This window comes from Trichoplax adhaerens, genomic scaffold (assembly GCF_000150275.1).
Source record: "Trichoplax adhaerens TRIADscaffold_5 genomic scaffold, whole genome shotgun sequence".
Taxonomy (NCBI): Eukaryota; Metazoa; Placozoa; class Uniplacotomia; order Trichoplacea; family Trichoplacidae; genus Trichoplax; species Trichoplax adhaerens.
This window is the reverse complement of record NW_002060947.1, coordinates 2,971,527-2,983,643: the sequence shown is the minus strand read 5'-3', so window position 1 is coordinate 2,983,643 and position 12,117 is coordinate 2,971,527. Positions and strand designations below refer to the sequence as shown.

Genomic DNA, 12,117 nt, shown 5'->3' with positions numbered 1-12,117 from the left:
TTAGTCTATCGACTTGATTTCAAACTATTCATACAGATGAATCTAATAGTAAGAAATACATATACAATAACATTAAAACGGTATACGAACATGCTATTAGGGCTATCCAGTCTTAGCCTTAACCTGCCCTTCATATATTGAGTTGATCAACTAAAAACATAAATGAGGATATTAAATTGAACTTGATTTTAACAATTTTTCGCAATGGGTTTTTTTACCGTTTCCAAGCATATTTATGTCATTTAATATTATACGTACATATGATGCAATTGCGGAAGATAGGAGATCGTTGCAAAAATAGCATCAGATGTAATCGTTTATTTTGATTGAGGTATATAGTAAATAATGAGATGAAGTTGTTTGAATTTGTGAAAATAAGTACTGTAGGTAAATACAAAAAAAAATAAAAATCACTGTGTCAGCAAATTCCACTATAAATTTATTTTTTAGTGATATGATAGTAATTGACCAATAATAATTACGCATGCAATCATACGCAAAATAAAGGATTCATTTAAATATGGATTACCGCATTTCGTGGAAGGATGAAAAAATTGCATCTTGATTATTTTATCGCGATGCACTTACAGACACTCAATTGATTAAAATGTGAAATTTTTTTATTATTCCACGGTTTTAAAATTACATTCTTAATTTCGCCCAATGGTGCATGAATAGGCACAACTAATGACTAGTGACATAAAAATAAACCAATTTCGAAGATATGGATGTAACATATATTAGTAACATTCCATGTGTATCACATTGTGTCACTAATTACATATAATTTTAGTGGATCGATTATATTAGAGAACTTCGTTTAACCAACTCCAAATATTATAATTTAAGATTTTGCATTACAGACTGTAACCTACATACATATTTTATATGTAACACATAATAACATCAAAAACAAAATAATCGATCGAAACAAATTATCTATGCTAAGTGCTATTGGCATCATAAACATGATCATAAAGATTTGTGTATCCGTTTGTGATCTTATCGAATGAAGTGTACTCCTTAAGTATTGTACAAATACTGCGAGAGTTACACTGAAATGAATACAAAATGCTTTAGTTCAAACTAGAGATGATGACATGGATGTGCATTTCAAATTGTTGAGAATGGTCGATGTTAGAATAATATACGATACAACGATGATTATTATCATTACATGATAAGAGAGCAATAGCGCGGACGTAATCATTCCTTTCAATCGATGGAATAGGTACAATAGTTACACAGAATTTAGTAAGTATAACTTAATACACCAGTACGGTGCTATAACTTGGACAATAACAGTAATACTTAAAACTTTTACGATAACGCAAATTAAGATGATAGCAGAATGTAAGCCTTGACATATTTGAAGAGATAATTACAAGTTTAACTATGACAAGAATAAATTTAAATTTCGCTATGATATGCTAGGGTTAATGAACTTGGATGATATCTTTTGCAATCATAACAATAAGACAAGGCAGATTAAAGAAAACAAAAATAGTTTGAACGGATATCGATCGATTTGAAATATTAACAAAATTAAAACGATAATCCATGCTATACAGTTATCGTGATGACACGAATTTAATCCTAGTGCATGTCCCATGTGTTCTTCATTTACGTATTCATGGTTGCGATGATCCAGCAAGTAACAAGTTACATAACTTTAATTTATACCAGTTTTATGTTTTACTTTTTTAAAATGATTTAAACATTAAGCTAGCAGAATTAGAATTAGAGACCCTTTAGGGAAGAAAAATTGGAGCAATTTCTTACATTGCTGCTTTTGAAATCCTTTTACCTACTTTGTAAACGGCCTATTTCCATCTTTCATCGTAATTAGACAAAAGTTAGGTAATGATTTCGTAAAGAGCATGGTTACAATAGCTTAATTATGTACAAATAGTGACACATACCATATTGCTCTGGGTAAGCAAAAGCTTTAAAATCTTAAATCTTGATGAATGCTATAGTGCGACAAGCTAAGATAACGATACATATTGTTTGTGCATAAATGTATATATATATATACTAGATTAAAACCAGATGAACAGTACTTTTAATTATGCGGAAATTAGTTTCTTTATGAGTAAAATTAAACTAAAGAGATGATGACTACATACATGTATGCCACATATCTATAATCTATAGTAAAGGTTATCAAGCAGTATTGCGCTAGACAAGCACATATATGTGAAAATATATATATATATATATATTTATACGTTTTTATGATGTATGGATACATAGATAGATAGATAGTTACGTACATATATAGTAGATTTACAAATGTATAGAGACAAGCTACACGTTTGATCATTACGATAGGAGTAGATACAGTAGTATAACGTCGACACCGCCAATACTAATCGGTGCAATAAAAATTATAACTGTAATAATTGATAAAACCTTTATATTGCAATGTAATCATAATAAGTCGATATTATCTTTCGACAAGTAACGATTCTTTAAGTTTCTTTATAAGAAATTAGGACTTGATAAAGCACAAGCAATTACTCTAATAATTAAAATACATACACGATCTATTAATGACGATTGATGAATTTTTGTCAAGATACCAGTTTAAAGGATAAAAAAATAATTTTTTTGTACCTACATTACGGAATATATCGCATTCCTAAGTTTCAATAATATGACAGTTTCTAAATCGGTCATCTATTATTAATAGCAATCTATTGTGATGTACTATTAATAATTACAGGAGTTCCGATTAGTAAATAACTAACAGTAAGATTTATACGAGTTGCAGCGTAGATCTTCCCACTTATTCAAACATACCATGAACCTAATTGATATTGATGTCCATAGATTACCATCTGTATTTTTTCTTGTTTTACGACAGTCTAGTACTTAATATAAGGAGAATCGTTTAAACACTTATTGGTTAACAAGTGATGGGTACCCATTTGCTGGAAGGCCAGCCAAGATTTGATGAAGATATAGACATCATCTGAAGCGATTGGGTTTGTTGCTGTATACGATTGGCTGTCGGATGATGTTGCAAGTGTTGCTGAAGTGGTAAAGCGCCGGGTAATAGTTGTGGTGGACCAGGTTGCAACCGCTGCTGCTTCAAGCGACGATATGTATGAGGATGTCGCTGTTGCTGGTGTTGAGGCACATAACTGATAGGGATATATTGATTATAACGTGATTGTAGTGTCACATTTGTATTGTACATTTCACCTATTAAATAATCGATCATGTCCAATGTTTGCCAACGTTCATGGCGCATCAAGCAAACAGTTGAATTACCAATAACATTGTATAGTGTCTTTAGAAATTCCAATTTATGGTGATCTTCACCAATAAAATGGTCTGCGACGTAACTTTGTAATTTTTGCCATTGTGTCTGGACATCGGCGAAATCGATAAAAAATCGACTGCACATATAACGTTCTAAACTTCGCAAATGATCGGTATCTATAGGCACGAAACCGTGAACTAACAAATTGCAGTATTTTAGTAAACCACCACCACGAATTTCCTCAGGTTTATGAGTGACGATATAACGATTTTTTAGATGGCTTAAGGCCAAAGCAAAATCACCATATACCGATTCACCAATAACAGTTGGAAAAATGTTACGACACATTTCATAACATGATGATTTGTAATGTTCCAACATTGAATCCAAAATAATTTGAAAGGAATCGACAGAAAATTCATATTGACGTCTCATACGATCGACAAATTTCAATTCGAAATTTTTTCCGTTGTTATTATACAAGGAAATTAACGACCAACAATCCATTTCTTTGATCACTTTCACCATTTTGCGAACATAGGCAGACTGCAATGTTGTATCAGTCAATCTATCTTTGACTACATCATTCGGTAGTGAATCGAGTAAGGCATCAAGAACGATTTGCTTGACCTTATCCATCTCTTCTTGATCATCCATTTTGACGCGAAAGATAACATCGATATCGTGGTATGTAGGCGCTTCGTGACCACCTAAGGCGAAGCTAGCACCACTACCATTCAAACGAACATCATACAAATGTATACCGTGGATTGCCAGTTTCTTCAATATTAAATTGACAAATTGATATGGACGGACTTCCAATGAAGGAAAATTTCCAACTCCATCGATGGATATCACTTGAGTCAAAATTTCGTCCAACCGACTGACTTGATCATAATCCAATATATGAGAGTTAGCCATAATATAATCGCAGCAAGTTATTCTTGACGTTTGGAAAATAGCAACAGTACACGATTGTCAATTTGCTTGCAGATGATGTTTCAAATGAGATAATATCCAATGACACAAGAATATCGTGTTCCTCACTCGCGTACAGATGCAAATATGCTATTAAAAAAAAACTTGCCCGAACAACAACTCAACTTTTAGGCACCGTGGTACAATTCTATATTTTTTTCTCTCTTACTTTTTTTTGAATTACTGATACTTTTACGCCTATTGAAGTTGGAAGTTATCGATTGATAAGGCTAGCAGAAATTCAATTCCTGACTAATAATTGAACAAGTGACAAATGCAACTTTCTACAATGTTGAAAAGTTTGACGATAAAAATGACGGAAAAGTCTGCTTCAAATCGCTCTAAAAATGTCAAATCGTCCACAAGTAAGTCTATAAGGGGGATAGTCGCAAATAAAATGTTCAAATACTAAATTGCTTTAATATACAAATAGTGTCGATAAAAGAAAATAATCAATTATTCAATGAAATCGCAATCACGATGTTCATTGGTCGGGTGTATTATTGCATAGCAACAACAGACGTTTATTTATAGAAATGCATTCATAATGATAGATAGCGGAAGTGATTGGCTAATAATGTTGATTGAATGTTTGAATAGAGAATTCGTCCAACCCCCTGGCAATCCCGGCATGCCTTGCGATCATTGTTTTCTTTAAATAGATTAGATTCATTCTAATGCTGGCTGAGTGTCGGCATCATATCCTGTATGCCTTTTACGCTAGACACGTACAGTCCTGTACTGTTAGACATGACAGTACTATATGGCAGCTTTCAATGGTGGGACGGGACCACAGAGGTAAGAAAAAACCTTTATGGGTGGCGACTGACAATCTGACAGTGTATTGTACTGTTAGTACTGTACAGTAAAGTACAGTACACGCTAATTGAGCTCTAGAAATTTCTACGGTGTACTACTGTATGTCTGACAAAAGTGCTGACTGCTGAGTACGCTGTGCCTTTTTGGCTTGTGTACAGTATTTATTAATTAATATTGATAGTGCAAATCGAGATAGGTTGTCAACAATGGTCTCTCTAGTGCAATTGACTCTGAATCAAGTCGTGGCTGTAGCGCATACCCATAGATACAGCGACATAGATTTACCATCACCCACTGTCAAACAAGTTATTTACGCTAACTTGGCACATTTGAGTTAGAATGGAGATTCACTGCCATCTGTATTGTATGAGTGAGTACAGTATACGGTATAATATGCGTAGTGTAACGAGCGAGGGGTCTATTAGTGATTATTATAGAAAGTGACATTTTATCTCGTAATATTGTACTGTATTCTTCTAAGCAGTACGATGTAATGTTACCGGATGGTATACTCGCAAAGGATGTGTCCGATATGTATATTATACAATATACAGTTGATCTGGATGAAATAGATTTTATTTTACTCGTATCTTCTCGAGAAAAAAAGCAAGACTCAGCAGAAAGTTTATGTTGCAGTACTGTACTGTACAGTACACAGCGGTGAAATAGAGTACAGTACTGTACTGTACAGTGTACACTGTAAACTCAGGGTTCAGTTCTGTGCAGTACAGTACAGTAAAATGCTGAGTCAATGTACCGTACAGTACACTAGTGTACTGTACAGCATAGTATGCGCAGTGTAACGATGGAGAATCGTATGTAAATTTTGACTACAGTACAGTACTGTATGCCAAGTTTGCCAACAATAAAGTTAATTACTGTTAGGTAAATCAGAAATCGAACTACAACAATTAGCATCTCCTATGGAAGAAATTACTTGTGGTACGATATGTATAATATATACTGAATTCGATTTTTTTGTCAGTAAAACATCGTCATCATTACCATCGTTCACTTACTGCAGTTGCATTTATATTATTTTATATTATATTGACACATACTACGTATAAACGTCATTATGCTCCGGAATCTTATTGATGACGTTTATAGCAGTAATCTATACTCTAGTCTACGCTATTAACAAAGTTATTGCAGTTAAGTATTCATTGATTTATTTTGCTTAATATTATCCCCTTAGCTATATTTGTAATGATCTAGCACAGAATTTAGTATCTTTAACCAAACTAAAAGTACGTCGAATCTTTGCAATGCAATTTCAGCTACTGCAAGTATAAGAAATATTTCAACTTTAGCATCAGCAAGCCTTTGACCTTTGATAGTAACGTCTTGTAACCTTTGTAATTTGCATGCGCATACTGTACTGTACTGTATGTGTAATAATAACGTAATAGCCAATGTTGTGCTTTGGTAATAACGACATTATTGCCAGGGCTTGGATTTGAAATCATCAATTCAGCAAATTTAAGAATTGTCAAGCCATGAGATCATTGCATGTAATCAAACAGAGAGAATGAAAACTACTCATGGATACAGTATTGCAACGTATTGTCATTAGACTAGAAAATTAGTCTTTGTGCTATACCGATACTGTATTTACCTGAAATCAACTTCGATACGAAGGCGGCGAATGGAAGTTATTGCATATACTTCGAGATGTCTTTCAAGCTGTCCCCGACTTTTAGCACAAGTGTTATGCGTTGCCAAAGTTAGCTAATATCATTCATCTTTAGCCCTTTATGGGATATGTATTTGTTGATAATTTTATAGAACTGTGTTTTTCTATATTCAGTGGGTCTATACCATTATCCTATAATCTAGCTAGGAATAATTATATAACTATATAGCATTGCACATACCGTACAAAAATTGAATCTAATACCGTACTTTACGTCAGGCTGTTAGTCAGGATTTGCAAATAGATCTGCAAATTCTAATAAAATGAAATATTTTAGTAGCTAATTGTTACTAATATGCTATTGAAATCAATTAACTCACAGAAGAACTATCAGTAGCAGTACCATGGGGTACTATGGCTGCTAAAAGCTGGAACTCAGAATGCACAAAGATAATAATAGGAATTCACGGTTGGTTTATGTTACTAGAACATACTGTATTAGCTATACAGTACATTATACGGGTATATAGTAATGCTCTACATGAAGTGTGCAGGTACAATAATAGTTATACAATCATTCAATAGGACAGGGTGATTTTATAGAGTATATGAATTCATTTCCTGTAAAAGGATACGCATTTCTTGCATTGATTTGCACAGTATATAATATCGATGGTTTGTGTTTCCTGTTAATAGGATGGCAAGATAATGCTAATTCATTTGATAAATTAATCCCACTATTACCGAAAGGTTTGCAATCTTGATGTACAAGTACCATTAATAACTTATTGCAATAATGTATATGCTGTGGTATTACATATTGGGTTTTCATATTATTTCTATTGATCTCCAAGCTTGATAACATTAATGGCTTTTGCCTCTTAAGGTATTAGATACATTATCCTTGATCTCCCCGGACATGGTAAATCGTCATATTTTCCTCCTGGAACTATGTACGAAATGCAAAGATACATCATGAGTCTGCACTTTTTTGTCAAGGGTAAGCTGGCACATTGCGGATCAGTAACATCTATACCATTACTATATTTACTGATGGATTGATATAATAAGTATTTTAGGTACTTATTACGCTGTATAGTATCCGATGTAATTACTTTTTAACTAGTTACAAGCAATCATCGGACGTTCCAGCAGTATCGTTTACATACACCACGAATAAAATTATATAGTTACTGTAGCTATAGATTTATATACGTATATAGATTGATTGATGAAAATGGGTTTACCAGAACTAACTATTTCGTACAGCTACACGTACTATTCATCCTTATTGTTGGAATACGATTATCCAGTTTGTTAACGTTGTTATTCTCATCGTTATTTCATTCAAATATTTCTATGATTCCAGGCTCATCCGTTGTGTAACGATTTTCCTGATTGCATTTTATTTTTGTATCTTAATTGCTGACAGGTTTAAAACTAGATAAATTTTCGTTAATGGGGCATAGCTTAGGTAAATATCATATCAGTCTCTTAGTTTAATACACGGTGAAGCAACCTTAACCTTGCCTACTTTATGTATACTTCCTTTTCTCTCATTTTGTTGAACTTATCTATCTAACCTTCTTGTAGGTGGTGCTGTCTGCTGTTTGGTATGTTTTTTTGCTTACTGTGTAATTTTTGGATCTGATATAAAACGAATATAACCTTTTAACGGTAGCTTACGTAAACATGAATTACGCCATTTCATAGTATTCCGGTACCTTCCCTAATAATGTATACGAATTAATTATACTAGAATCGATATGTGCTGCATCGGGAGAACCAGTAAGAAAATGTTTAGTTTATATTCATGTATAAAGCTACCCATCATCAGAATCTTTAATCCTTTTTCTTCTCAATAACAGGAAAGATTAGTGAACTTATTTTCTGAAGGTCTCGACTCTTTCGTAAAGGGTGAGTTCAGAACGGCAAAGCCTTATCCATCAATTGACGCAGCCGTCGAAAGGTTAGTTTAAGTTGTTAACTTATATCACATAATATTGCCGTATAAAACACAAGCATACTTATATTAGTTTAGCGCAACATTAATAAAATTTAGAATAAGATATACTTTACTGCGTCATTAACGACCTTTTCTCTAGGTTGAAACTAGCAAACAATTCTTTGACAGATGACGCTGCAAAAATTCTAATTGACAGAGGCACAGTCAAATCGGAAAATGGTTAGTTATAAAACTAACTTACATATTTTTATGTTCAACTTTTGTAGCTAAATCAATTCACTGTATTCAGAATCGCTTTACTGGTTATCTTATGATCAAAGTACTATAGTCAATAATTCTTTACAATCTATAAGTTAACCGAATTTTCTTCTTTTTAAGGCTATTTATTTGTTAGAGATCCGGTATTGTATCAAGTAAGAATGTACTCTCAGCTAAATGCCGTAAAATTATTCCAAATCATACCATTACATACACGTCTTCGTTTTATAGAGTACCCTTCGAATGGCGCGAGAGGTGCAACTAGAAATAGTCTCCAGGATTAAAGCGAAAACGTTAATTGTTCTGTAGGTGATCTTTAAATATACCACTGGAACTAAATAGTATTCGAAGTGCTATTAAAATATAATATGCTACTTATAGAGCAGAGGATGGATTTATACTCAAAGGCGTTGATGCTGCAGTTTTAGCCCGTCTTCTTGAAGCTTACAAGAAAAGCACATCTTTGGTAAGAATCTTGGAAATCTTTATAGTTATGCTAGTGTTGTACGAAGCATTAACATAACATCATTCTTAAATAGCCATATAAATACCATCAACACTAGTATTGATGAGCTACCATACAACACTGAAATGCAACAAAATATTAATATACCAATGTTTATATCATTTCTATTCGCCATTGTTACATTTAAATGGGATTTAGTACAAGCAAGTTACCGTGCCTGGCAAACATCACATACACCTGACTGATCCAGAATCTATCAGTCAAATTATTTGTGACTTCCTAAATGACAGCGTAGAAGATTCATCTTAATGATGCAATAAACTGATACGACTTAGATATCCTATGGTACCGCTTAGAACTTTAAGTAACTGAAGTTTTGCTACATTTCTCCTAAGGGTAAAAACTTTAAATTTTAAAATAGGTCAACGAATTTCTTTCATAATTTAATATTCTACTGAACGTAATAAGGTGATATTCGTACTAAGCATAACATTATAAGAATGATTACCATAGCACTATACGATAAATATAAAAAGTACTATAAAGTTTCACTGCAGCTTGCCATTGTTTGCTATGGGTTACTACAAGATACTAAGAATGACTGACACAATACTTGCTCTATCCTTTCCTTGTACCCATATGTGCAATATGTTATTTATCTATTCTGATAATGAAAAAAATTGATGGATATAAATTGAAGATTTTGAGGAGAATAAACCAGCTGCGGATATTTAAAATTTATATTACATGTATTGTGTCATTCTATTTATTAATTATTATACCAGTGTACCCTGGAATGAATTACGTATATCTTACAAAGAATACTTTAAACTCGCAATTGCACTAAGCGTGGGTCGGTATGCAGCTCCACGTCATGCTATAGCATATACATATCTGCGAAGTCATAGATACACCTGGAATGTCTAAACCCGTGATTTTCTACGCATTAAGCCTGTCATATAATACTCATTAATTAACTTACCTATGAACTACTAGAAGAAGACCTAGTAGTCCATGATGACTTAACCAACTGTAATAGAGGTAAATCACCAAGGCCACTCTATGGGCAGTGTGCCTCTTGGAAGCCTTGCCACTACCCGACAAGGCCAGAACACTACTTTTAGGGTAGTGTCAGGGAGTACTAAGAAGAAAGAAAGGGGCAGAACGGTCGTTCAAAATAGCAAAAATGAGGGGGGCTGACTACTTTGTTGGTTATCTCAGCTGAACCGTATCTGAAACGATACACTATACTGTCTACGATTGTTATCCAAATTTTAGCCGCTTGGTTGATTTTGTACAGTATAGCGTAGTATACGGTTTATGTGGTAGTATATCGTAGAATGACCCAAAAAATGATAAGCCCCCTATTATTTTGCATTAAATGCCCACTATGCGTCCCTCTCTTTCTAGTAATCCCTGCTACTCTGTTTTTAGTATGCAGAGTACAGTACGGCAGGGACTACAGTACTAAAGAAGAGAAAAGACTGTCCGACATTAGCTGCTAATGATGCTGCGAAGTTGGTCTTGTACAGTACTGTATAATATGGTAGAATGACTGGAAAAAGAATAAGCCGCTGCATTTACACACTGTAGTGTACTGTATGTACAGTGTACAGTACAGTAATCTACTGTACACACAGCCAGCTGATACAAACTATTGCGATTCTGAATGACTGAAATCCGGAGGGCTCTCATCTGAATCCGGATGAGAAAATCTGCTTGGGCAATCTCCTAAAACTGTACATAATTCTAATGTATAGAACCCTATCTGGGAAACTTCGTGATGGCATCTCGATTAGGAAAGGCTTTATACGGTGACTATAAGGATATCTTATTATGGAATGACTTTATCATGGAAATTACAACTTCGTTTCTATTAATATCTTGAAATTACAGATTAATATACTGTACACTCTACTGTGTACACTACTCTACAAGCACAGCTGAAATTGATAACAGCTCACGATTTTACAACAGATTATACGCTTATATATAATAATACTAATAATATTTATTGATATTTATTAATATTTACGTAACTAAAATATAAATTAGTACGTAAATAAAATTCGAATTTCGTAATTCAACCCCAGTAAAAATGCGCATTTACTACAATGTAGTGTGTTCTCTTAACGAGAAGTGATCTGCAGCATTTTCAACCGTGTTGGAACTAATCTCGTTAAAAAAACGTAGCTGAATGCAATTCTCTATAAGTATCATTTCATATACTGTACTGTATATAAGAGTCTGTAACATTTTGCACTATTTTACATCGAAATTTTTAATCTATCGAGTATTACCAAGAGATCATAATTAAAGATAAGCAAATACATCATCAAGCACTTGCCCACCACTTGTTGTTATCAAACTAGCACAGTAGAGAGCGATAAGATAGTACTGTACTGTACAGTCGTGAAATTTGATCAAGAATATTCTAAGCTTAATACAGTAATTATAATTATCATTGTCACCTCGACTGCATTTTACTTCTGTACTGTATCTTGTTCTAATTAATTGTAATTACTGCATCTCTAATATCTGCAGATCCTACTTCTATTCTCAACTATATAATAGTGCAGTATGATCATTTAAATGAAATAGAAGGCATTAGTAATAGGCAAGATTGGAAAGAAAAATATGAATAAGGCTACAGCAGTAGCGATAAGCAAATAATTCCTGAATGTATTTAAAGTAGGGGTCATTGGGTAAACTACGTAGGATAG

The 12,117-nt window shown here is 33.4% G+C and overlaps 2 protein-coding genes across 2 annotated transcripts; one reads left to right on the top strand and one right to left on the bottom strand.

Annotated features, from left to right (window-relative positions):
* Window positions 1–3,214: 3,214 nt before the first annotated feature.
* Window positions 3,215–4,204, bottom strand: TRIADDRAFT_14293 (uncharacterized protein; the record flags this gene model as incomplete). Its single annotated transcript, XM_002112398.1, has 1 exon — window positions 3,215–4,204. A coding segment is annotated over one exon (990 nt), but the record flags the coding sequence as incomplete, so codon positions are not given.
* Window positions 4,205–5,012: 808 nt separating this feature from the next.
* Window positions 5,013–9,703, top strand: TRIADDRAFT_56446 (uncharacterized protein; the record flags this gene model as incomplete). Its single annotated transcript, XM_002112833.1, has 14 exons — window positions 5,013–5,047; window positions 6,287–6,318; window positions 7,087–7,173; window positions 7,401–7,454; window positions 7,591–7,704; window positions 8,137–8,178; window positions 8,298–8,317; window positions 8,418–8,492; window positions 8,573–8,673; window positions 8,810–8,889; window positions 9,049–9,083; window positions 9,160–9,233; window positions 9,310–9,394; window positions 9,593–9,703. The coding sequence occupies 14 exons, from the start codon at window positions 5,013–5,015 to the stop codon at window positions 9,701–9,703; spliced, it is 945 nt and encodes a 314-aa protein (XP_002112869.1).
* Window positions 9,704–12,117: the final 2,414 nt, after the last annotated feature.